General features: G+C 45.1%; 1 protein-coding gene across 1 annotated transcript in view; it reads right to left on the bottom strand.

Annotated features, from left to right (window-relative positions):
* LOC146861355 (serine incorporator 2-like) overlaps positions 1–26,464 on the bottom strand; it is a 149,908-nt gene that overhangs the window by 15,773 nt on the left and 107,671 nt on the right. Inside the window, exons 8-9 of the mRNA XM_085645661.1 lie at positions 24,446–24,581; positions 20,763–20,975 (exon numbers count right to left, since the gene is read on the bottom strand). Coding sequence (XP_085501787.1) covers positions 20,763–20,975; positions 24,446–24,581 — 349 coding nt within the window. The remainder of the gene's footprint in view (positions 1–20,762; positions 20,976–24,445; positions 24,582–26,464) is intronic.

Here is a 26,464-nt window from a genome sequence, read left to right as displayed (position 1 = left end):
TACGTTCGGAGCTGCCATCTTTTCGACTTCATTTTCCTTCCTCCAGTTACAGGGTGCATCCCTGCTCTTGTCCCAAGGTTGGTCATCCCGGTTTTTCTAGGTCGGGCCGGTCAGGGGGATGGAGGAGTGTATGCTGTCCTTTTTCCTGGCTCTGAAGGTTACCAGGGGTATTTCAGCCGGTGTTAGGTCTGCGGCGCCACGTCTAATGGGTGGCACCCATTCCATTCAACATGTATCCTTACAGAAGCTACTTCCCTCGAGGTCTCGTAGTGTCCTTGAGGCTGCGATTGCTTTTCAGATAGTGTTCCTACATGTTGCCTTTTGTCTGTGTCTTCAGAGGTTTCTGGGGTTCACTGTGGGATCGAGGTTTTTCCAGTTCCTGGTCCTGCCATTCGGGTTGTGGGCCAATATGAATTTTGGTATAATGTTATCTTTTCTGATGGCTGTTCTTCTGACTCATGGCTTTTTAGTCTTTGCAGGGCCTGTTTCTATGGGCTTAGTCACCGCTAAGCTCTTCTGAACCTTCTTGTTCAGGAAGTTCTGGATGGTCAGTCCGTTCTCCTGTAGAAGGGGTTTCATTCTCTCAGGACTTTTGCCTTTCTCCTCACATTTCTCAATGTATGTTGGTTGTTGAGTCGCCCCTGGGTGGACTGGTTTGTGTGCCCCGACATTGGACTTCTTCGCTGGTTTTCTTTCTGGAAGTAAAGAGCATTGGTTTTGAGGATGGATGCCCAGATGTGTCCTTGGGCTGTGGGCCTAATGTTGGCTTCCCTCCGTTTCCTTGCTCCTGAGGTTTCTGTTTCGGGTTCGGAGGAGGAAGGATCAGGTTGTTTTGGTGGCTCAGGGGTGGCTTGGTCTGTTTGATTTCCTCTGTTAATGGAGATGGTGGTGGGTCTGGAGTGGCTGGTTCCATTAGTTTGGTCTGCCCTGTGGTTTCCAAGCCTCTTACTGCCTTCTCTGGCGATTCCCACGTTGCTGACTTGGCAATTGATTGGGGTAGCTTCACGTTGCAGTGTCTCTTGGCTTCTATCTCCTCTTTTGTGCTGGCGTCCAGAGGGTGTCTGCCAGGTATTCTTCAGTTTGCCACTGGAAGTTGTTTGGGGTTTGGTTTGTTAGAACGCATGTGGTTCCATTTTCTGTTTCTCTACCTCATTCCTCCAGGATAGGCTTTTGAGGCTTTCCAGTCCCCTTGATAGGGTCTGTTGGTCGGTCTGGTTCTAGTCTCCAGGTTCTTTGAGAGATTGTTGATTCTACGTAGATTTTCTCAGTTGGTGTGCAACTCCTGTATTTTACGTCTGTGTTGGGGGCTTCGAAGTTCTGGCCGCGGTGTTGGAGTTGGGCTGTCTTTACTGTTTGTCCATAAATATGCATCTTTGGGTGTTTCTAAGCAGATGTGTACAGTTGTCCTGGTTATTCTTGGCTTAGTAGGTCTCACTTTGCAATGGAGATAAGCGAGCGGGACAGGGAAATAATGCTTCTATTACTTACCGTACTCTTGCTTAGCTCCATTACAGCCCTTCCTCTCGGTTGTCAGGCCAACTGTGTCGAAGGCGGCTTGGAACATACATGAGGTGAGGTGGGGATGGTGCTTTTTATATTGGTAGGGGGTGTGTCTACTTTGGGTCCTCACTTTGTAATGGAGATAAGTTAGAGTAGGACTGAGTAATGCAATTACCAGCAAGTCATAGAAGCATTAGCAGGGCATCAGGCGGGACCTGGTGCGCAATGCACTTACCATGTTGTCTTGTCAAGCCACGCTCGATAACCTTTTGAAACATGTACTTTGAGGCAGCACCCGAAGGCCTTAGGAACACACATCACCATTCCAGAGCTCAAGAGTGGTAACCAATGCATGTTATATGTTTGTGCTACGTTTTTTGCATTTAACAAATCTAAGTACACCTACATGTTTATTTCACCTGCTACAGAATGCTTTGCAAGACAAATTTGAATCTATATAGAACAAAGACTAAATGTGTAATTTATTTACAGCATTGGGTTATGGGTCTGCAGCCGTCCACTAGATGGCGGTGTTTCCCAGTTTTACAAATACAGAGGCTCATAAGAAAATGTACCGGCTTTTGACTTCCAATGAAGGAAATTTACTTTATTTTGCCATCTCATACTGCTGGTAAGAATGCTGAAACTATATGATGCATTATACAGCAATGACGATTGCCATTTATTAACTATCGCGAACCTGAACAAAGTGGTTCATCTTTCCAGGAGGCTCTTAAAAACGTGTTGGCAAATGATTGGACTCACTGCAGGCAAGTTGCTGTACTGAGTGAGATGAACCCCTTCTCTAACCAATGACCGGGTACTCCACAGTGAAAAAGAGAAAGACTCCGCTTTTCTAATTATCTCTGCTTATCACTTTTCCCTCGTTCCCTCTCTCCCATACTCAAACAATGATTCGACGTCTGCTTATAGCACGGAACACGCGCGCGCACACAGGTCTAGGCACACTTGTAGCATTTCCTGGATTTTTAGGTGCCCTTTCTGCCAGTCCAAGGCTTTCCAGAAGATAACAAAACATGTAACTATTTCCTCTGTATGAGCTCTGAAGCCATGTATCTATTATTGTCCGTCGTATCATCGGGGAGACACCCCCGTTGCTTGCTTTGCGTTTAGCATCGCGTTCGTGCATTTTCATATGGCTACCTATCCTGATTGGAATTCTACCGGTCGCTGTTTTGTATATGGTGGCGATAGGCGCCTCTGTCCGTGATTTAGAAAGTTAAGTTCCACCGAGAGAAAGCGGGGTAGCTTAGTCAAAGCCGACGGTCGGCAGTCCAAGCCTACCGCACTTGACCGCTTCGTTAAATACGGTCCCCGTCTGTGGCTTTGCCTGGCGTTCGGCAGCTCTACTCGTCAGCGTGGGGCGTCACGTGGATTTTCCAAGTCCTTACTTGCACTTCCTCGTATCCCTAGCCAATCAACGATGGTTTTCTGGACGTAAACGTCCTTTCGTCTTTTTCCTAAATTTTTTTAGCAGTTTCATATAGCGAGAGCTCGGCCGCAAGGTATTACGTTACACAAGGATATATAATCGTGTTTGAAAAGGCACGGGAGATGAAGTGATTTGCCCAGAATCACAGAACGTTGAGCCGACGCCGAGACTTGAATCTGGTTCACCAGTTCCAGATCCGTCAACTTTGACCGTTAGGCCACATCCTGTGCATAATATGCACAAAGGATGTGGCCTAACGGTCAAAGTTGACGGTTGCATATTGCTCTATCATCCACAGATGACACGAAGGCTATTCCAACTTCAGTTCTCTTATCGAGAAGTTTTTTGTTTTTTTAAGCGAGTGACCATTCTAAAGCGCCCTACAATTAAGATTTCTGTAATGATAGACTCCAAATGAATCAAGGAAATACAAGTTTATTCCAAGTTGGAAGAAACACTGGAGGAACGGAGTGGACAAGATAAATATACCAATCAGAACACATCTTGCCCCTTTAATAAAATATACAACTCTAAACAAATATAAAAACAAAAGGATACCCAAAAAAATCTTTAAATTAAACGAAAACTATACCCTGCTTAATATCCATATCACCATCACACACAAAATCAGAGATCCACTTAGGTTTAATACGAGTTCTTCTATTACAACTATCTTTACTGAAAACTTCCAGCTCACACCCTGGACCTTCTTCCATCACTCCCCAAAACGTCGTCATCTACGCTCCGGGTCAGCAGCACATAAACCAAGGCTGCGTTCCAGGCCGTGGTGAAAGCCGTGTGTGGCGAGAGCTGCAGCGCGCAGACCAGGCCGGAACTATCATGCCGTCTCAGAAGATACCGGCACAGGGCTCATCCTAGGGCCCGGTTCTAGCGGGTGGGCCTGGCCCACCCAAACATGAACCTTGGCCCTCGCAGCGACATTAAGAAGGCCAACAGAAAATGGCCACTGAAATTTAAAACGTTGCGCTGAACGTAATTTTTCTTCTTTTTCTAGGAGTTACGTGATTCGGCCGGGGCACTTTCTCACAGCCCCCCCCCACCCCCAGTCACTAGGGTGACCAGATTCTCAAAACAAAAAACGGGGACAGGTCATAGACATAGAAGTAGGACTACGGTTTGCAGTAACCATCGACATAAAGGTAGGACTATTTGACAGCTGCCATGGACATAGAAAAAGGACTATGACAGCTCCCTCCACAGACCGAGATGAAGCATTACAGACGACAAATCAGAGGTCTTTTATTGGCTGTAACCATTAATTCCATTTAAACAGACTTTGCCTCAACATTTGCTATAGTTGGTGACCACGGCTTTAGTGCTGGTGGCGCCCTGTGCGACAGTGTTTGTTGGCGCCCCCCCAAGACCACCTCCACCACGGATTCTCTCACTAGCACCCTTTAACAGTGACCAAGTCTCCATAACCACACTCTCTCAGATGCATTGAATTAGTTATATAGCGCCACTCATACCAGTGTAGGGTGTCCGAGCACTTCGCATCACACACACATTACACAGAGACAATCAATCATGCATGTGTAATCAGTGTATAGGAAATGTTACATAAGCCAAAGGACTAAAAGTGTAGGGAGTCACATGTCATCCATACTGGTAGGCAGTATAATTTAAGAGTGCTTTGTGTGGAGAAGCACAAACGCAGAGTCGAAAAAGAAACAGCATAGTTGGGAGTTTTCATTAATAATAAGAATTGATTTCTAGCTAAATTATCCCTTTTTGCAACATTAATCAATGCTCTAATAATGTATACTTTGCAGTGTGTATGCAGTTCTCGGATGAAAGTTAATAGCTCACTATTCTATATCAGGACTTTAAGTTATAAATTGCAAGTAACAAAAGGATATCTCTTTTGAAAGCAGTAATCTGCTGATCTGTTTACATCTTACGCACTCTGTAATCTACTTGGTACAGGTTCTTTGCAGCAGGCATGTTAACCCTCTACACTAACTTCACATGAGTCAAAACCTAAACTATACAAAATGCTGCTCTCTCTCCAGGAAGATTATTAATCACACGAGTTATCTTGACATTTATGTGAGGCCTGGTAATTGCTGGGGGTAAAGAAACGCTGCAGCAGGTGCTTCAAAAGCACAATAAACTTTAAAACACGGCGCCCCCAGGAAGCCAGCACCCGGTGCGTTGGCACCGCTCGCACCGCCCTAAAGCCGGCCCTGGACACGAAGTACAAACAAGTTACTGTTTATAAACAAGGATATAAGCAGGTCCTGCAAGTAGGCTTTTACAAAATAAAGGCATTCAAAGACGCACTGCCATCAGTAACTGTTGGAGCAGGAGCGCTGCATTAACAAAACAAAGGTATCTCTGGAAGCACCCTAAGTGACCGGCATTCAGGTGTGAATGTATGCAGATTGCATCCTTTGACTTCTCGGCCTGGAGACAGAGGTCACATTCAAAGCACTGAACCTCACGCTGTGGAATGAAAGGAGCACCTCTCCCCACCCCCCATCCCATTCAAAGCCCGATTTCCCTTCCTGCTACAACGCTCACCTAAACGTCACGCTTTAATCAGTGCAAAGAGAGCATGCACGCGCATGCTCAAACAACCGAAACAAATGAAAAACCGGGACATTTGTATGTTTAACCCGGACACTGTTTAAAAACCCGGACATTTCATTGAATTGGAGAAAAGTGTCGGGACACGGGGACACTTCTCCAAAAACGGGGACCGTCCGGGGAAAACCGGGACGTCTGGTCACCCTACCAGTCACGCATCTCGTTTTTGAAAGGTGGGCTGTGCCCCCGCCCACTCGTGCAGGTAGAATAGGGGCATGGCGAAGGGGCCAAACCCTTTCTTTGTCACGAATGCAAGACAACAGTAACAAGCATTTGCAATGCAATAGGTCTCGCATTTACGAGAGTTTGAGCTATTGGCATTGTAAATGACAATGCCTTTTATTTATGTGTTGTTTTTTAAACAGATAAATAAAAGGCATTGTCATTTACAATGCCAATAGCAAATGCTAATGTTTGTTAAATTATGAATTTTTTTGTTAAAAAATATCCCATCAGTAGCATAAGCAATACAAGACATTCCATGAAGCAAGGAAAGGGTGCAGTACCTAGTGTGGCTAATAGACATAACTTGGTTTTGGTGGGGCTAAGCAATAAAAACATTGTTAAACATTGAGGATTATAGGTTTCATACATAGGACGTGCAAAAGTCATGCAGTAGGGCTGACATTTGTTTTGCTCAAAACACAAACAAGGCGAGGCTAAACTGCTTGGAGGCAGGTTTGTAAGCAGGCTTGACGGTCTTTTCTGTTTGTGAAAGAGACATTCCTTTTAGACAAAGATGGTAGATTTCTCTGTTGAACTATTCCTGACTCTGTGTGCCGATCCATGCAAATGAAAAAAATCCCTTGTTTTACACCCTTATCAGGTGTTTCTAAATGGTTATGTGCGTGTATATGTTTTATAAGACAAAGTCAGTGGGATAACAGGAGGTTATTGCCCCGCCCCCACAAACACATGCTGGCCGGAGACAAAAGGCAGCTGGAGTATGTGTGACCCTCTACACGTCCGAGTCCTGCTACAGAAGCAGCTACGAGCCCCTTTGAAAGCAGATACTTTGGTGTTTGTTAAAGCGTGTAGACTTTGTTTATCTTTTTTTGAGAGCTCAAAGAGCAACCCTGACACACACCTTACCAATCGCGGAGAGGTCTGGGTGGGCGAAATATGCATTTTACAATAACTAGGGTTAAGGGGCTTTAATTTACGTACTGAAAGATCTGCGGCAGGTAGTAGTCAACATAAATAAACACCAGTCAACATAAACACCTGGAAACAACTGAATTGTAGTCCCATGCCTACTTTGTACAAACGTGCAGGTAGGAGCAGAAAAAGAAACGCCGGGATGCATTTGTGAACTTCAGAGTTCTGTAAGAAGTGCTGCGACGGCGAGAGGTGGAAGGTGAGTACGCCACAAACTGACCCGAACGTCCGCCACAGTTCTGGCCGGGGAGTGCAGGGCGGTACGAAGCTGAGGTGGGAATGGGAGGAGCTTGTGTTTTTTTACACAGTTCTGGGCCGGGAAGCGGAGGGCGGTCTGAAGATGAGGTGGGAGAAGCTTGTGCTGAGTGTTTGGTTACAGTTCTGGGCGGGGCTAGTGGAGGGCGGGGGGAAGCTTGTGCTGAGTGTGCTGGAGTTCCGAGGATGGGCGGTGCTGGCAGACTACCATTTAGGAGGAAGGCAATTTTGTATTTGCACTTCGGGGAGGGTGGAGTTTTTACGTTTTGATAGTAACAAAAATAGCGCCAGCAATCTTAAAGCAGGAAATGTTGCACCAAAAGCAGATATGCTTAGTCAAGCCGCCAGGCGTTGTTTTTCAATGTAATAGTTTTGGTACAATGGTGGCACCCGCCGGATGTTTAAAGCTATACCATGGTGCAGCCATTGTGTAGAAAAGAAAAAAAAATACACATAAAAGAAAGGCATGGGACAGCGTTCCGCGACATAAATAATAAAACAAAGGCGCGGCCACCATTATACTTTCCCAGGCTAGCACGCTGCCTACATAAAACAAGAACAAGCGCGCACTGAAGCTGACGGAGTGGGAGGGGGAGTGGGGGCGGGCACGCAGGCTGCCAAATGGTGCGATGAATCACGGCTAAAGTGAAAGCAAACAAGTGGTTGCAGGACTCCAAATGGTGCGCGCGCCCGGACGGGTCACATGCACTGTAGTTGGAGGCCTGCAAAGCCACTGTTTGCACTTCCAAAACGCGCTTACTATAAGTCTCGCCAGAGCAGCGCTAAAGCGCTGGTCAGGCGAGACCTAAAAATGTCCAGTTAAGTCTGGTGATTAATGATCCTACTGGAGAGCAATCATTTGTCTGTTAGTAGTTTTGAAATGCAAATAAACTGTAGTTGATGTGGATAGCTCAGTGGGTTAATGCCTTTGTTACAGAGATCCTTTTGTTACTTGCCGTTCAGAAGTTACTATCCTATCATAGGACTGTGACCTATGAACTGTCACCAAAGAGCCGCATACAATCCTGAATGATATAATTAGAACTTTTTTTGTGTGCTGCGATATAGTTAATATTTCCCCAGTCTTTCATTATTCTAATGTTGCTATAAATAGTTTGTTTGGGCAAATATACATTTTAATCAGTAAAGCCACCCCCTCCACTACTGGGGTATGCTTTGAATCCAGACCAAACTCTTCAAACATACTGCCCACCAGTAAGGATGACGTGATTCCTACACCTGGTAATCACCATTGGCTTATGCGACAATCCCTATAGGCTGATTTACATGCTTGCATGATTGACTGTCTCTGCATAATGTGTGCATGATGTAAAGTACTGTGATACCCTACACTATGAGTAGTGCTATACAACAAATGAAATGCATATGAGAGAGGGGGTACAGAGGCATGAAGTACACTGTTGGAGGGTGGCAATGAGGGAATCCGAGGAGGTGGTCAATAGGAGGAGAGTCTATGGGGAGATGAGAGGCCCTATTTGGAGGGTCATGAGGTAGAGAGGCTATGGAGAGAATAAGGGCAATATTGGAGGGTGGTAGTAAAGGTATCTACAGAGAAAGAGGTCAGTGGTGAGGCACCAATAAAGACTTTTGCACCAGTGCTAAAGCCGGCCCAGTCATGGCCTTTCTGGTTTTGTTTATTTAATTAGCAGTCGGGTCATTAGGGCCACTGTGGAATATATTTTAAAGTGTGCGCTCATTATATTTACTGTTATATTCAGTGTTTTAAGTTTGAGGGTGATTTTACTAATGTTTTTTACCCAGAATAATGAAAAGGGAGGCGGATGGTGGTTGATATGGGGCTAGGGCCCAAGGTCAGCTGTGAGATAAGGTGCATGGGAGATGAATGGTAGAAAATGGATAATCAGACCTGGAACAGTGTGTGCTGCAGAGTCCGGGGTCAGGTGGAGGTAGTAATGAAGAGAGATTTTCTCTGAAGGCTGGCAATGAGGGAGGCTGAGTAGTGTTACTTGCCTGATACTCCCACCTAAGAAACCTCCTCTTCCTATCAAAGGGACCTTACATGGGATACATTTCAAAAAGAAAAAGGAAAGGTTTGTTTCATTTTCTAAGAGCAGGCAGTGGTCCATGGGACCACTGCCTGCTCTTAAAAAATATTTTCGCATCCATACACAAAGTGGGAGGGGTCCCCTGGCGACTCCTTCCTCTTTCCGAGTGGCTTACCACCTACATTAAGTACGTGGTAAACTGCGAGTGTTTTGTGCCTGCAATTGCGGTTGCAAAACACTGATACATACAAATGCAGCTCGCTATTAGGAAGGGCCGCCGCTTCCTAACACCGTCTTGCACAATAGCATTTGTACATACCGACACACTTTTTTGTGGTCGCAAATGGGCCAATTGCCCGTTTGCGACTGCAAAAAACAGTTGTACATCTGGCCCTTAATGAACTAAAAGGCAAGTCTGTTATGTGCGCCCTAATTGTGGCTTAGATTCTTAGTACAGATGAAGCACTATTATAGTAGACTAAATCAAACAGAAAATGTGTTTTGTACAGTGCACATCTAGAACACATGTATTTGAAGGTGCCCTCTTCTGTGATGGAGAATAAAGGAGGCTCAGGGATATAAAGGTTTGGCTAGGATCACACACTTTGGTCGAGCATGGAAGCCAGAATTGATCCCAGGATTTCTAGTTTCACATTGTACAATTCAGCAACTAGATGGGTGTCTCATTCTCCTGTTTTGCATTACAGATTAATGATTTATCTTTCATAATTTGACTATTTTAGAAAGCAGCTCATGGAAACCTATGTATGGATGAGTTTGTAAGGGAGTTTTCAAAGAATAATAGAAGGTTACCTCTATGACTGGACTGCTAGTTTTGAAATGGTCGGTGTGAAAACTGCTGGCAGTTTTAAAAAAATACTCCTCTCTCTTTTTTCAAATGTGTAACTGATTTTCAAGAATTTGTATCTTTAAAAGTACATTGCAAAAGAATGACAAAGTAAAAAGTATCAAGGTAAATTTGTGCAGAGAAATAAGTGTTGGACAAATTGCAACAAGTAAATAGCCAGCCTTTCTAGTACAATGATGTCAAGGCTTTTGTGTGGTAATAGGGACTTCCTTAATCTTGAACTATTATAATATGCTTGGCATTCAATTACCTGCTGGAATTCGAGGGTTTGCAGTTAGGTCCAGACATTGCTCTTACTTTCAAATAACTTTTCGCATGCTCTGTATACACACAGAAGCAATCCGTTGTATCATGGTGACTGTTTGCAAGTAGATATGATGTAATCTAGGGCTTGTAGGCTACCTCCAGAAGCAACAATTTGGTCCCGCAGGGGCGGCTCCTACACTAAGGCAGAGGAGAGTCGCCCCACTGCGTTCTCGCAGTGCGAGAAGCAGAGACATAAAACTTAATTACCATTTTATGTTTGGTTGCAGGTGGGGAAGGGGTTGCTCTGCTAGCAGGGCAGAGGAGGAGTGGTGTGCTCACTCCTGAGTGCGCAAAGAGTTTGGTCAGCCCTCTGGGGACATCCAAATCAGTCATGCGTACTCCGTCCTTCTCCATGAAGGCTGCAATGCAGCCTGCATGGAGTACATGGCCTACACACAAGCCCCTGGCTGGGCAGCAGCCCGACCAATCACAACGCTGTTTGCAGCGTTGGGATTGGCTTTGGGGAGGGAGACTGGCTGCCTGTTTTAAAAAATATATATATTATTAAATTAAACCAAGCGCGACACTCCGCCACCCAAGTCATGCCGGCCGTGGCTGCCGCAGTGGTCCACCCGAAAGCACCCTTGGCTCACCTAAATAAAAATTCCTGGAGCCGGGCCTGGCTCAGCCCCAAGAGTCACACTCCCAAACAGTAAGGTTGGTAAGGGAAATAAATTTAACATACCTGCCACCTCACACAATGTGACATACGATATCTGCTGTCATCACCTGGTCACCCCTGAGGAGCTGATATCACACTGTGGCAGGGAAAACAAGCTGAAAACCACTGTAAATAGTTTTACAGCTCGTTTTTTGGAGGCTTTGAAATGCCGGCGTCCATTAAGGGGTGTGAAAACATCCCAGGACATGGGCACCAGCCTCAGCAAGCTTTTCGGGGGGGGGGGGGGGGTTTTGGGAGCTGGGTTGGGTTCAAAAGTGCCTCCTAGGTACTTTTCGTCACGAGTCCCCGCCCCTCCTCACACTGACAATGTTCTATAAATTGACAGTTATGCTTTAAAATGCTGACCTACCAATCACATTCCGATGAAGTTGCGGTAATGATCCATGCGCAATTAATCCTCAAAGGCTATATTCAATCCACGTCCACAAATGCGCAAAGGCTTGTTTTCAGCAACAAGTATTCCACAAAAATCTATGGGTTCCTTGGTGTTTCAACCACGCTCGTCACCAAATTGTAAGAATAGATTACACAGGAATTAGTGGAAATACAAGTTTATTCCACGTTGAAACACCGGAGGAACGGAGCGGACAGGAGACAGACTTCCTTGCTCTGTCCCCCAACGACTCACCAGGTTCCAGCGCCCGAAACAAACAAAACAGCCCTCTCTCGTTCTTGGAAAGGTGTGTTATGTAGCTCAGTTGTTTGAGTGAAACGCGGTTTTCTGTGGTTTCTTGCATTTTTCTCTGTGTGGCTTTGATGTAGTTAACCCTAAAATGGCAGCTTTCTGTAAAGAGTCCCAATTGAGTACAAGCTCCTGACTGCTGAGCGTATGTTCCCTTTTATCTCGGATGAGGTGCTCCCATCTGTACTGGGTGTGTTCCTTGAGAAATTGAGTCGAGTGTTTTCTTTTCTGGATTTACTTCAGTAGAGGATGATTTGTTTGTGGTCAGAATTCTGTCACCTGTCGTAAATCTCTAGATAATGCTCGTCAGTATGTTGGTGAAGTCATAGCACACCAGCATGCAGAGAAATATAAATGTCCCTTTCGTATCTTCTGTTTTGAAATTTGTAATTCAAAGTCAATGGGCTTACAAAGCAGTTATTTTGAGCCATGTTGCTTAATTTTGGTGTGGGGAAGATTTCTTTTTTGGAGGGTGTTGTTTGGACTGAAAGTGTTGTTCTTCGAGATGTGGTCCTAAGCAGACAATTTCACTATTCTATATATTGCTTTAGCTCTCAGCACATCACACTATTACGTCAACTTGAAAAGACCAGGCTCTCAGCCTTTGTTATATCGAAGGCCTCCTTGCAGTTGGGGAGATCAAAAGTGGCTTGCATAATGTGCAGCGTTAAGTGTCTACCTGTTTGGTTGTTTCCTTCAAAACCTTTGTCAATATGCAGATCAAGTATCTTTTTAGTGGTGATATTTCCTCGTTGTACTAGAGTTTTATTCCCATTAACGACCTCATTTTTGCTTGTGTAGCACCAACTTGTTCATCCCATTTTTGCTGTGTTAAGATGCCATGCACAGACAATCATGACTTCATGCCTCTCAGTTTTTAACAGTCTTACTGTTTTTCTATCAAAAGGCAGGCGATATGAGCGCCATGTTCCAATTAATTAGAGCAAATTACTTCATTGTGGTATAATTACCAATCAGAGCAAAGAAAATCAGAGGATTGGGTCAGGCGAGTCATCAAAGCACCCTTTAGCATTCCAAAGGGATCATTCCTCTCTTGTTTAATATTAATTTGTTTTGTTTGTTTCCGCCAAACTAAGCTACGCATACAATATTGGGAATCTTCCAAATGTATGAAGAAGAGACAAATCCATTTCCTGGTTGACAACCAACTTGATAAATCGGTCCAACACCACCTCTGGCTTGGACCATGAGCTGAAGACCAGCTTCCTCTGCAACCGCAGAGTTGAAACTGATCTTTGTAGTAGGACAGACTGAGCTTTTCCCACTACTTCTTGACTGACCTTCAATGCCCTTCAACCAAACAAATCCAGGAAACTGCGAATACTTTTTTCGCTCTGAACTTTTGCTCTCCTCTACCCCTATAGTGGTCAAAGGTATCAATCCCCAGCTTCCCATAATTCGCAAAATATTTCACATCTAAAAAATATCCCATGGACTGAGTTGACTAAAGCCCTTGTCATGGCATGTCTTTAGCACAGCAATATCACCAACACTAGCCTTACTTACACTGCCTGATAGCAAAGGGTTCACAATCATGCAGTCGGGATGTGCAAACATCTCCACAATCATGACCACATCAAGCGTGCTGTGAAATATCTTCAGATGCAGAAGCCAGAATCAAATTCAAGTTTTTCTTAACTATCCATTACTTTTCTGGGCCTAAATTTGAGAATATTTGAAGAATTTGCCTACGCCCCAGCCAAGATTCTCTAATAATCTGCCTACCTGATCCACCAAGGAACATTCAAGAGGATGAAGCACAGAGGAAGATTCCTGAGATCATTACAGGAATTGTGGGATGCCACCTTTAACCGATTAAAGAATATCACCTTTAGGGGCATATTCTCAAAAACGTGCAATAATCATCGCCAAGATTTGTTAACGCAATGTCTCATATCGCCGTCTATCGCGGGAAAACTCCGTGATAACGTCCTATTCACAATACGGCGGTAACATGCGATAGTCTCCTGACAACACATCAAATGTCCGCGATAAAGTAACAGAGACTGCGATAAACATCTGAACCCCAACATGGAAAAACCTGCGATGGGCCCAACCGAAATAAAAAAAAAAAATAAATAAATAAATCGGCGTTAAGCTGCGCCAGGCCTGCAACTCGCACGTCAGGCAGAAAAAATCACTATAAAAGTAGAAAAAAAAGCACAAAAAAAAAAGCAAAACAATTGCGAAGCACAATGGAAGGAGCTGGAGCAAGTACAGAGGAGAACCAGAACCCCACAAGCCCCCCGGAGGCCCAGGCTGGGATCTCGGGGTAAGGGAAAGGCAAGGACAATAAGAGGAAGACGCGGTTTAGTCCGCAGGAAAACAGGATCCTGATAACGAAGGTGATAGAACATCATCAACTACTGTTCGTCACCTCCACTGTGTCATTGGCAACCAAAAATGGGATATGGCTGTCCATCGTGGAAAAGGTGAATGCATTTGGAGTGCTGAAGAGGACAATGGAAGACGTCAAGAGGCGTTGAAATGATGTGAAGCGCAAAACCAAGCAGAAACTCGCAAACCACCAGAAGGCAGCAATGCAGACTGGAGGTGGCAGTTCTGCGCCTCAGGAGGAGCTGGATGAGATGGCGGAAATGGTGTCCACAGTCATCAGTAGGGAGAGTGTGACAGGAGTTGGGGGACCGGACACTGCTCAACATGAGCTGACACAACAGCAACAGGGTGAGTACCCAACAGGGACTGGGGGGACGGGGGGAGATGGGCACAATGGCACACATGCACAATTAAGTAGAGCACAGTGCACACGCACATTGACTCAGGAGCATGTCCCTGATTCCCTTGGCAAACTGCAGCACACCTAGGAACAGCAAGTAGGCCCCTGTTGACTATGTGCCCAGAGGGGGCCCGTCCCACACACCACCAATCTCACAACCAACCCATGCACATATGTCTAACCCAGCAATGCGGCATGTCTGTGAGCAAAACTGACAATGCAAGTGACACTGCCAGACAACTAGCATTGCTGCAGTCAATATACCACACTGACACATCCACATGCACAAACAACCCCTGTCAACACCACATCTGCGGACAAACCATGCCCCAGACCCCCAACTCCCACCAAGAGACCAATGTACCCAAGTATGCCACATCTCTGCACTGTAGAAGAACAGAAGTCAAAGGCACACCGCATGAAAGGGATAAGGTGCAGCAAATACAGAGCAACAGGGGAGACTCTCCCAAAATGTCGCGCACACAACATGCAGAGCACATCAAGATTGACAACAATGTGGTACAAACCGCAACACGTCCGAAACAGAACAGGGAACACAACTGGGGCTGCTTGTCTGTAGAAACTGGCAAATCACAACTGGCATATCAGGGAAATGTGAGTTGATGATGCACAAGTACAAACGCACATCTGTGATGTTGTCGAAATGTCTACTGTCCCACATCAAATAGGCAACTCCTCCCAAACAGTCACAATGTACATTGTCATGCAGTCTGTATGTAAACATGTTCAACATACATGTGAACACAATGTTAAACTGCATCTCCCCTTCACATTGCAGGGGAAAAACCAACACCTCCTGCTGAGCAGTCCAAACCTCTCTTCTCTGATGAGGAGGAGGACCTCCATACCTTGACTCCGATGCCCTCCAAGAGTTCATCAACAGCCATCTCAACTCACCTCCAGGAGCAGGGCCACCCCCTGCACCGACCACACAGTAGGCAGCACCCACCACCACGGCTGCCTCCCAGGACCCCCAAGAACAACACATGGCCTTCCAACGCCGTGTGTTGGGGTGCCAGGAGAAGATGGCTGAACAGATGCGGGTGGGGTTCGACCGCATGGCAGCCAAACTAGGTGCCATATGTGGGTGTCTAAGTTCCATCAGGGACCCCTCACAGTCCGTAACAGACACCCACAGTCCGCTCCATGCTCTCCAACAATCCATGGCTGACATCGCTGGAGTCATGACTCTCAAACAATAACAACTGACTAGTCAGAGTGGCTCCAGCGATGTCACCCGGGAGTTGGGACACATGCGGAGGATCATGGAGAACATGGAGCGGACGCTGGCGGAAAGAGCGGCTGCCACGGCTGCACACCAGTGAAAGGTAGCTGGGTTCCTCAATGCCATGAAGACCCTCCTAATGGCTTTGCTGACACAATGCCTGGCGCGGATGAATGCTGCTGCTACCACTCCATCCACATCTCCGCCCCCTGAAGCATCAGTGCCACACAGATCAGCAGACATTCCAACTCCGGGCCCTGAGGTGTCACTGCCACACAGTGCTGGGGACAGACCACCACCACCACCACCCACATGTGTGGTATATGAAACATCATAGGACGACGATGTGGATGAATCTGCCTTGGTGGTGAGAAGGAAGCGGTAGCATTCATCGCCGCCATATGGCCTGTTTCTGCTCTCTGCATCATCATCACCTTCCACTGTCCCCCGATACTCTCTGCGACACTCACCTTGGACCTCGACATGGACTGCCATATTCTGTTTTGTTACCATTGACACAGGAATCAGACTGGTCTCTTCCTCTTCCAATGAACTTGTCATTCCCTACAGGACTCTGGCTGGCCCTCCACGCGCCAACAATGTAAAGTGGGGTTTGCATGGCCATGTACTGCTCCAGCTACAACACTCCACTGAATGTGCATTAAACATTCATTTTCACACAGATGTGTCATGTCTATGATCATTCAAGTGTGTGAGTATGGATGGATTTAGGATCAGTGAGTCCCCCTTACGTCAATGTTGCTCATGTGGTTGAACTTGAGTCACAGGGTGCAAGATTGCCGATTGCGGTCCGGGTGGCGCAGACACAATAACAGACACACACAACAGTTACTTCCTTGGCCAGGACGGGACCACACCCAGTGCCCCGGGGTCATTGTTCACACACCTGCGCTGGACTGGCACACGCCAGGCCAGCCCACTCCGCTCACGCTCATAAGGGGGGGGGGGGGGGGGGGGGACACAACGCTACATGTGCCAGGTCTTCCCTGTAGTGATCGGCTGATCACAGGTCTAGTTGTCAGCATGCCACAGCCACTCCTTCATGGCTGGTTCACACCCATGCCACACTCGTCCAGCACACGCGTCACAGGACATGTGACCCTGGCAACAAAAAGTGCCGGGTGCACATGCTGCATGTCATTTCCATTCTCTATCTGGATGTATGCGTGTGGTTATTATTCATGCATGAGGGCCTAGGGCACTACCACATCACATTCCCCACTGCCGGAGGTGACATTATGGCGTCCGCACCACGAGACTCAATCATAAAGGGCACATGACTTGCATTGCACAGACTTGGTGGCACAGAATACACTGCGGAAGGCACGGGCCTACCGCCACGGGATGGTGACTTTCGGTGCACTGAGGTAGGAGCACCTTAAGTGCTGAGCGGGTGTGCAGCCTGCAATGATGCGCCGTCCTGGCAGGCCAGACTGGTAAGGATTTGTCTGTGCCCTGCTGAACCGCAGTGTAGGCCTGAGCCAGCGTGCTGCGCGTGCAGAACGCCACGTGGCCTCGTGGTTCACAGAGTTAGTGGCACCTATAGGGCTGGACGGGTGTGCAGCCTGCGATGATGCAGTGTGCACCGATATGTTATCTGCTATTGCAAAATCAAGACCCAGAATCACGTGTGTGACCTTGTGGCCCACGGTGCAGGGCTGCATGATGTGGAGGCTGCCAAGGTTGCAGGCCCCGAGCTTGGAGATTTCACCGTCACGTGGTGGGCCATCTTGGAAACGCGCCGGTGGCGGCAGGTGAGCAGTGAGGCCTTTGTGCACAGTGTCGGGCAATCACCGCTGGGCAGAGGGAGGGGCTGGGTTGCAGCGGCCTGTGTGTGCAGGCAAGTGATGGTGTGTGCAATTACGCTAACTCTGCCATTCATGAATCTGGGCTCTTTTTCAGGAAAATGACCTGGTGGACTGCAGTGTATACCGGCACGTGGTTGGAGGCACACTGATGGCAGCAGGTGAGCAGTGTGGCCTGGGTCCGCAGTGTCGGCACTCTCTCTCCCTCCCTCTCCCTTTTTTTCCTTGGTCTCTCCCTTTCTTTCTCTCTTTTTCTCTCTCCCTTTCTTTCTCTCTTCCTCTCACTCTCTCCCTCTCTTTCTCCCTCTCCCTTTCTTCCTCTCTCTCTCTCCCTCTCCCTCTCCCTCTCTCTCTCTCCCCCTTTCTTTCTCCCTCTCTCTGTCCTTTGATGGGCGCATGTCACACCTTCTTATCGTGGATTTTGTCTTGCAGGCTGTGACTTACAGATTGTCCAGAGAAGACCCGCCATGACACTTCAAAATATTTGTTTCAAGTTTATTTGAATAAACTAATTTGTTTGGCAACTAAAATTTGAGTGAATGGTTCTCCTTTTTTTAGCCACACATGAATGTTGATTATTGTAATTGTGCGACATCACGCAAATTGTTTTGTTCCATGATTCAGTAAGGTTGATGTGAAATATCCTTGTCTGGAGGGAGGTGCCCGGGGTAGTGCCCCCTTAGGGGTCCTGTGGGTGGTGGCGGTGGGTATTGTAGCTCTCTTGGGTGTCCGAGCTGCATGATCAGTGGCTCCATGGCATCTGTTCTTCAGGTGTGGCTCTGGGCTGGGCTAGGCTCCCTTTCATGGTGCTGGTTGTCGTCCGACTTTACACCAGGTCAGAGAAGGTGTTAAATTCCTGCTGCTAACGCGCCTTATCGCATGTTTTGTGTTCTTATCGCTGTTCTGGCTGGTCGTTGAGAATGTTGCGAAGTGTGTGTTGTCGCGGCTATTAGCATGGGAACGCTGACTTTGCAACTCATTAGCGTTAGTTGCCGGTGTAATCTGTGGCGATGTTTTCTGCCGCTGCTATCGCAGGAAAACTGGTGATATCAGCAGTTAGTACCAGCTTGGGAATAGGGCGATAAATTTTTCGCCACTTTGGCTGCAATGAAGTGCCGATAACTCTGCGATAAGTCCTTGAGAATATGCTGCTTAGTTAATTACAAATCTTAAAGACCAAACTCTTTGCACTACTTGATAACTGAACTGCTCTCTGATAAAAAGAGTCATAATTGAAGAACATTGGATCTGCCATGTATTTTGGCCCAGATCTCTGTACTGGGATGAATGTATGACATTGTTCTGCATTCTGTCCATCAATAGTTATTTTTGCATTTGTATATATAGAGCAGCCTGGGCACTTTCTAAGGTAGTCTGGTTTGTATACGTGCATCGAGATGGGTTCAGTGTCGAATATTTTCAAGGTAAGCTGCTGTTGGGACCAATGTTTTTTCTCTGCCATACTTCATCAGGTGACGTCAAGTTTTGTATGGATCCAGGTTTTTTAATTCCTGTTTGATAGGCACACTGAACATTCTCAGCTCTGTGTTTTTGCCATGGACAGTGTTCTGCATCTATTTCCCCGGTTTGACAAGAGCGTTCTGCACTTTCCCTTCATTATATGTCTCCTTGTGTGACTTGTGGAGAGAACGATTGGTTTATCTGCTTAGAATTAGTTTTTTTCCTCGGTCAGCTTTTTTCTGTTCCAATTGATCAGTAATGTTACCTTCTTGTCTTATTAGGTTATAGGTTTCTGCTTGGATGAGGAACTGTTTTGGGTTGCTTAACTACAGTCTGTGGGTGATGTCGCTTACACTCTCCCCTCATATCATCTTATGTTTCCTCTCTCTCCGATTCCCAGTCCGGCTGCTCTTTGCAAAACGCTCTCCCAGCACAACTAAATATACTCAGAGAGGAGGTCAACTGTTTTGAAAAGGGGATGAAATTGTGTTAATAGCAAAAAAGTGCCTGAAAGTGAAAAGGAAGATGAAAGGGTCTCCCAGTATGGTGGAGGCAGCCACATCGCACACATCCGATGGCAGAGAACACTGCAAATTTCCGTACCTAATTAAGGTACTGGTCCATTTCCAAAATCTGGGTATATGCTTGAGAGGGTGGAAGATATTCCATCGCAGTGATTCGATGCCACCTCTCTCTTCTCACACCTGTGTTCGCATCTCCTCTAATCTTCAGTACAGGAAGCTGCACTAATGCAACTGAAAGGCAGCTGGAAAATGTCTGCTACTTCCGCTTGCCTACAGAGGACAAACTGGCTGTATTCAAGGACAACTATGCTCCTTATTAACTGTTTGCCAAACACACTTTTATAGCATAGCGCAGATCTAGTTTTATGGACACTAGAGAATTGCACATCAAATAAGAGGAATACAGTAAGTGCTAAGAGTTATGCAGGAGGAATTGCACAATTCTAAAAATGTAACTCTTTGGAGCTTTTTAGAAGGTCGGACACAAGCCACAGGTCTTTACTTTGGAGACTCTAGCTTCTCAGTCCTGGCCAGAAGGCATATTTAACACACTTCGATTATTTTTTGAGTTAGGAACTTCACATGGCAGGAAAGAGTCTGCCATGAACCACCAGCAACGGTAGGTTTGCTTGCTGGTAGGACAGCAGTCTGGAATGTCTGCCTGTGTACTGCGACAGGAGACTCTGCAGTGGTTCCGAGAGCCTTTTCAGAAGGATGGTAAATTCACATGAGCCACTGGCACCTCTAGCCAAGTATGCGGCTGCATGAAGTGGAATCTGTAGGGTTGAGGCCGATATTGGGCTGGCCTGTCAGAGACACTCAAGAAATGCTGTTAAGACTGGTGGGGATGGTGATGGTTTTAACTTTAAGGAGATTTACCTGTTCGGAGGTAGGTGCAGCGAGATGTCTCAAGATATTCAGCATTATCTGAAAATTGTAGTCCCATTTTGAAACCCCCCACCAAGGGGCTAAAATGGGTGAAAAAGAGAACCGAAAGGATTTCACATTTCTTTTGGACTGGTGGTAGAGAGGCTTTAACATAAAAGAGAAGACATTCTATGTTGGCACGGTTCAATGTGACTGAGACGAAGCTGAACCAAGACATCAGCTTCTGGACAAAGCATTTCCCCCCATTAACGTCGAAGTGGTCCGCAGGCCTTAGAACTGACTCCAGGTGCCCTTGGTCAACTGCTGATGCTGTATTTCTCTGCAGTCTATGGGCAGCACAAGAGTACTGTACTAACTCTCATGAGTGTACAGGAAGCAGCAATATTTAGCATTGCCGTGTGATGGAACTGTTAGAATAAGGTGTGCAAACTGTTAGGAAAAAGTGTGCGTTAGTGTATGAATAAAAGTGATACATGTATCAGTCTCTAAATGGAATGCTACATAAGCGTGATACTCACATGTACCAGTTCGTCAGGGTCATCATGATGTAGAGCGAAGCAAAGAGAAGGCACAAGTGAAAGAAGGTGTAGCTATACGAGACAGAATCTTCTTCATTATCGTAAGCCCGGTGCACCCCATCCTCCGAGCCGGGGTCACCTCCACCCAGCATAGCCGGGCTTTCCTCTGTCTGCATGATCTTGTTCACCTGGGCATTGCTTGAAGAGCGGACACTGATGGAAAGATGAGGAAAATAAGAAAATACGTTGCAAAAAGCATTCCATGGAATGGGACCATCCCAGTAATCAATTAAAGAAAGAGACTATACTCGGCCAAATTTGTCAGAGGGGGGGGGGGGGGGGTACACTTCCCCCTTAAACCACACAAACACCACAACAGACTCCCTTACTACAACAATGTCCCACAGTCAAAAGCATTACCAACCTACAATATGTTTTTATGCAGTCATGCTTCACTATGTCCCAGAAGTGGGCTAGAGTCTTGGGAAATGGAGTGAATTCTACGTTGCTAAATGTTCTTCATTATCAGTTCGCGGAGGGCCAAATTGACATTATACTAAGATCACAAAACAAACACGCCAACAGGCAACCAGAATTAACTTCTTAACATGTAAATATTACAATTGTTTTTGTCTTTTCTTTTCTACTTCAGGATTATATAAAGAGAGCTCTAATGCTTTAAGGGGTAAGTTGCCTGAGGACACCAAGTTTAGGCAACAAGACAAGATTATAAACGTAGCACTAGCAAAGGGGTGCCCACGCACTACGACAACTAAAGGGTTAATCTTACAGTAACTTAAATAAACTTCGGATCAGTAAAGAAATCCCTCAAAAGTAAAATGGAGACAAGCCACATTTAAAGAAAAAAGTTGCCCGATTATTAACAGTGCATAAAGACTTTTTGGTGTGATGGTGTCTGCTTTTTAACAGCAAATGCCACAGAGATAATTAAATATTCCGAATATGAATAATCCAGTAACACCAAGAACAGACAATGTTTGAACATGAAGCCCTTGAAATACGTTGAAACTCTGGTCGGTCCTCCCCATGCTCCATTTTTGAGCTCCACATAATTTACTAAATACTTATTCTATTTTTATTAATGGCCTCTCTGTAAAGCTTCCATCAAGCGTGCCTACTGTGATGGCCATAGCCAGAACTTAAAGCAAACAGTCAAGAAAGGATAAACATCTGAACTGCTCTTAAGACTGGTGGGGATGGTGATGGTTTTAATGTTAAGGAGATTTAACTGTTAGGAGGTAGGTGCAGCCAGACGTCTCAAGATATGCTGACATCGTTCTTTCTTGTTCCATTATTTGTCGTCCTGCAGTGTCTGCTGTACCGAATGCTGACAAACTATCGTTCTTTCCTATTCCATTATATTTTCACCAATTTCGGATGTTGTGGAAGGTGCTGTAATAACTCTTTTTGCCTTCCACTGTTGATGTAGATATTGGACTAACAGTGCGTTAGAAATGTACTATGCAGCGTTGTGCGGTTGCTGCTCCCCCCTCAACCTTCCTGCCACTGCATCTAGACACTTACTGTCCTGATCTGTTGCTGGCTTACATGTAGTGGATATCTCAGGTCTGCTTCCCACTATAGTTACTATGGGGAAAGGATTATGGGTCCACAAGACACTTTATTATCAATTTTGTAGTTAATGTTTATACTTCTTTTCGGTTTGTGGTGTAACTGTACTGGCTGTCGATGACTTGATGAAAACCTACTCTTTTTAGTTTTTAGCAGGGATACAGGGAGCACTGATAAATACTGATAGGGCTTACGGTTTCCAGAAGGAAGCATGAATCCTCTGCTTTTCTCTAATTTTAAACCCTATATGTTTCAGCTGCTCTTTTGATAATTTCATGACACACAAGGTCATCTGGTATACAAGGGGATGCCTCAAAATCTTCTTCTGGCCAAGGTCTCTATAGTCTGCAAAGCCTCACCATTCTTCTCTTGAATATCATAATGAAAATCCTCTGCCTCGTCTACATTCTCTGGTGTATGCATAATTATATACTAATGACCCCATATTCCTGTTCTTCCTGCTCTTCTTCAAAAGGTGCGGGTCTTACCTTCTCTGCAAAAAGAAGCAAATGATGGACGGAATGCTGAACAATAAAACATTTACCCTCAGTCTCAAGGATCTGGGTATAATCCATCGTTCCTTAGCTCACTTCGCCATCCCAGTTTGGATACAGCCATATGCAAATCTGTCTTGACCCTGTTCCTCGTGGGAACAGTCCAGCCCGAGCTGCCAAGCCAGGTCCTTCCTGGACTGGAAACAAGCAACCTGGGACCGGTTTTGGGGCATCACCCCTCATCAGGCAGTCTGGGCTTACCCTTCCCACATATGGCGACAAATGTGCAAAGAAACAAATGATGGACGGAATTACCTTCTCTGTCTGTTTCATGGACTCAGTGTCTTCTTTATATCTTTTTAAACACAAATGACGTGGTCTTTGTATGTATTCAATGTCTCATTAAATTATTTTTTCCAACAAGTTTGCTATTTTGACACTAATTGCCTTTTACTACACAGCAATATTGTTACGTTTTAGACCCTGCATCATTGTGCATTATTCTTTTCACCATTTGAGTCCTGTCTTGTGGCTCAGCCTTTCCTCGAACGTTAATGGCCTTTCTGTCCCATTTCTATATCAATTATTTCGAGAGGTTGAGTCAATGCTCTCTAGCTGTTAGCCTTATTCGTGGCCTTAACTTTGGGCCCAGTAGAATGGGATTTTTCAGTAACACCTTCGTCACACATCGATGTCTATGTTGAGATATGGCATTCAATATCTTGTCTGTGTGTGTGGACGATGTGGAACTAGCATATTGCCATCGGACTTGGACGATCCTACAGTCAGTCTACAAAGTCCTTTAACTGGAGACACAGTAAACCTGCAGTCTTGTCTTTATTTGTAGACTGTTCACATGTACAGACTCCTGGACTGCTACTGCATGGGAATACACTTCAATACCCCTCCCCCCCCCCCCCCAAGAGCCTCCTCTGAAGCCAGAATATCCTCAAACTTCAAATGGAGACCTATGTCCTGCTTGGGGACAGCATTCCTTCGGTGCCCCGACAAAAGTGAGTCTGAATTCTCCATCATTGCTCAGTGATCCAATTAAAATATATCCGTTTAAAGTTTTAGGAGTAAAGATTAAATACATGTAACAGACTTAGGATGTTTTGTGACTCGGAAAACAGTACATACAATCTGGGTGGTTGTCATTAGCAGCACACTTTTGGTAGCTTTTAGGGTCCAATTTAAATAGCATGCTCACATGTATTCGGAATCTACCTGAAAACGTACACAAAAAACCTCCGAACCCACCAACAGGAAAAAAGAGAAGAAAATGGAGATCCCATATTGGAGTACTGTGGGCTTTTGGCCAATGTCACAATCAGTCATAATAACTCCACACTGGTCGATGCCCAAAGTTAAATTAAACGTTCAACCTAAAAACAATTCCAGACCCAATCACTAGAAGGAAGAATAATGCTCAAAATGTGAATCTAGCAGAGGCTTCAGGCTGCAAACCACAGCTTACCTACAAGGCCACCTGTTATTTTCACCAAGGCCCCCGGAGACCAACTACTGGGTTCTGGTTCAAGTCTGTCTAGTGATTTGTAAAACTCACAGACCTGCAAGTTCCCTATAGGCACTTACCTGATAAATAATGTACATAGGATAAAAATGACTAATCCCGTAATACCAGGGGCATCCCACCATTGTACCGCTTGACCCCCAGTAGTAGTAGATGTATTGGAAGCTATTGCCAGAAGGGTAGGGTTACAATTTTTGTCTGAAACAGAAATGAAACTAGTTAGCACACAAAGGACATTTGTTATAATTGTACTATTGCAGAAGTGTCAACATAAAAATCGAAAATGCACACTCCGAAATAATGTATCCTCTAGGGCTAATTGTCAATTCCATTTAGAAACACTGTATCCACGTACCAATCGTTTAACTTCCTTAAAACCTATCAAGCTCTGCCATTCCTATTCCAATGTTTGTGCCTCCACCACAGCTTGATAATATTCAATCAATAGTCTTGAGTCACAGCACAACGTACAGTCTCCTGACGTACATCACAGGTGCACCTTCATTTACCAGGATCTTCAAAATACAGAGCACCTTGAGATGCAAGCAAATTTACCTCTGTCAAAGATAGACTTTATGGTGTCTTTCCAGAGGGTAAAAGTGAAGGAAACACTTCCAAAGATCAAAAGGTTTATATACGTTGGAATATTTCACCTGTGGAGAAACAATTATACAAATGCTCAACCTTGTAATGTTTACTCTAGAAGATTTAACTAGTGTATATCTTCATGAGTAAAGAGACGTTTGTGAACTTCCTGGAAATCTACAACTGTTGCATATTTTCAAGACCACTTATGGGATTCTCTATGCGTCCCATAAAAGCTGAAAACCTACTCCACACATAGGAGAAATGCTAAAGGAGTAGTTTTCCATTCTTTCAAACCTGGGATTTATGAACTGAGCCTGGAGTATTACAAACTGAGTAGCACTCGCAATATCTAGAGTACAATGTGTCTTAACTGCGATCTAGAACATGGCAAAAGATTTTTGTTTGAAACAAAATAAAATGGTTTATGAATGGCTATGCTTGATTGCATTACGTAATCTTTTGGTTGCTAGCTTTCCCAACCCTTCTTCATAAAGGTAGCAAAGTGGGTGGATAGTATTGAATATAGAATATTAAGAAGATATGAGAAAGATTACAATTCTCCTAAACAATATAACCCAATTAATTTCATTTGCAATAGACAATTCATCATCTAATGTGGTGCACACATTTTTTTTCTTTACAACAAAAGTTTAAAAATACACACCAATCTCACTTTCATGACAGTAAAAATGCTCCAAATAATATACATTTCTTTACCAGAAAGGAACTAGGCGCTTTCAATTTTTTCCAACACAAAAACCAGGGATCTAACATTTTGTCCTACACAGAATAGACCACTCATTTATCTTGTGATTCAGCCAGATATTATTGCATAACTAAATCCTTACATCTTTGCAATTTATCTAAAATGATTTGAGAGGATGCTTCCAAGTAATGCAGCTGAAGCATTTAGTGTCCACTACATGCAAGACGACAACAGCGAGCACTCACTGATATTGTTCTACGACAGCTGCCAAGCATCAGTGGAACTTATGTATGTGCTGCCCTGTGGTGGCTGCATTTTACGCCTATTGAGAATTAAAGGTAAAAGTGGACTTTACTTTAAAGTATATTTTTCACTTATTATCTTCTTATAAAAGATACTTTGCAAAATGTGCAAACTTTAATAGGAGTGGTTTCAATATACTTAAAGTTTTTTTTGTTAAATGAAATGTACTACTACTCGCAGATTATGGACAACTGGGCGAATGCACTTTCTCGGACAGGAAAGTGGGGAAGGGGCAGAGCCAGAGGAGTTCTGCAGCATTTAAAGAATCGGTCTGATATAGTGACCAGAGCACCCGCCCACCTTCCCTCACCTTACAGCGGACAGCCTGCGACATCCAGGAGTCAGTGATTTAGTGCAGGCAGTAACAATATTTGGAGGGCGGTCTTTCTCACTCAAACAGATTTTCAGGGAGATGGATTGAGGGGTCCTACCAGGAACAGGAGCCTGGGGCCTCCCCTATGCCACGTGTTACACAAGGTGAATA

Source organism: Triturus cristatus, chromosome 3_1 (genome assembly GCF_964204655.1).
Source record: "Triturus cristatus chromosome 3_1, aTriCri1.1, whole genome shotgun sequence".
Lineage (NCBI taxonomy): Eukaryota > Metazoa > Chordata > Amphibia > Caudata > Salamandridae > Triturus > Triturus cristatus.
This window is presented reverse-complemented; position numbering and strand designations above follow the sequence as displayed.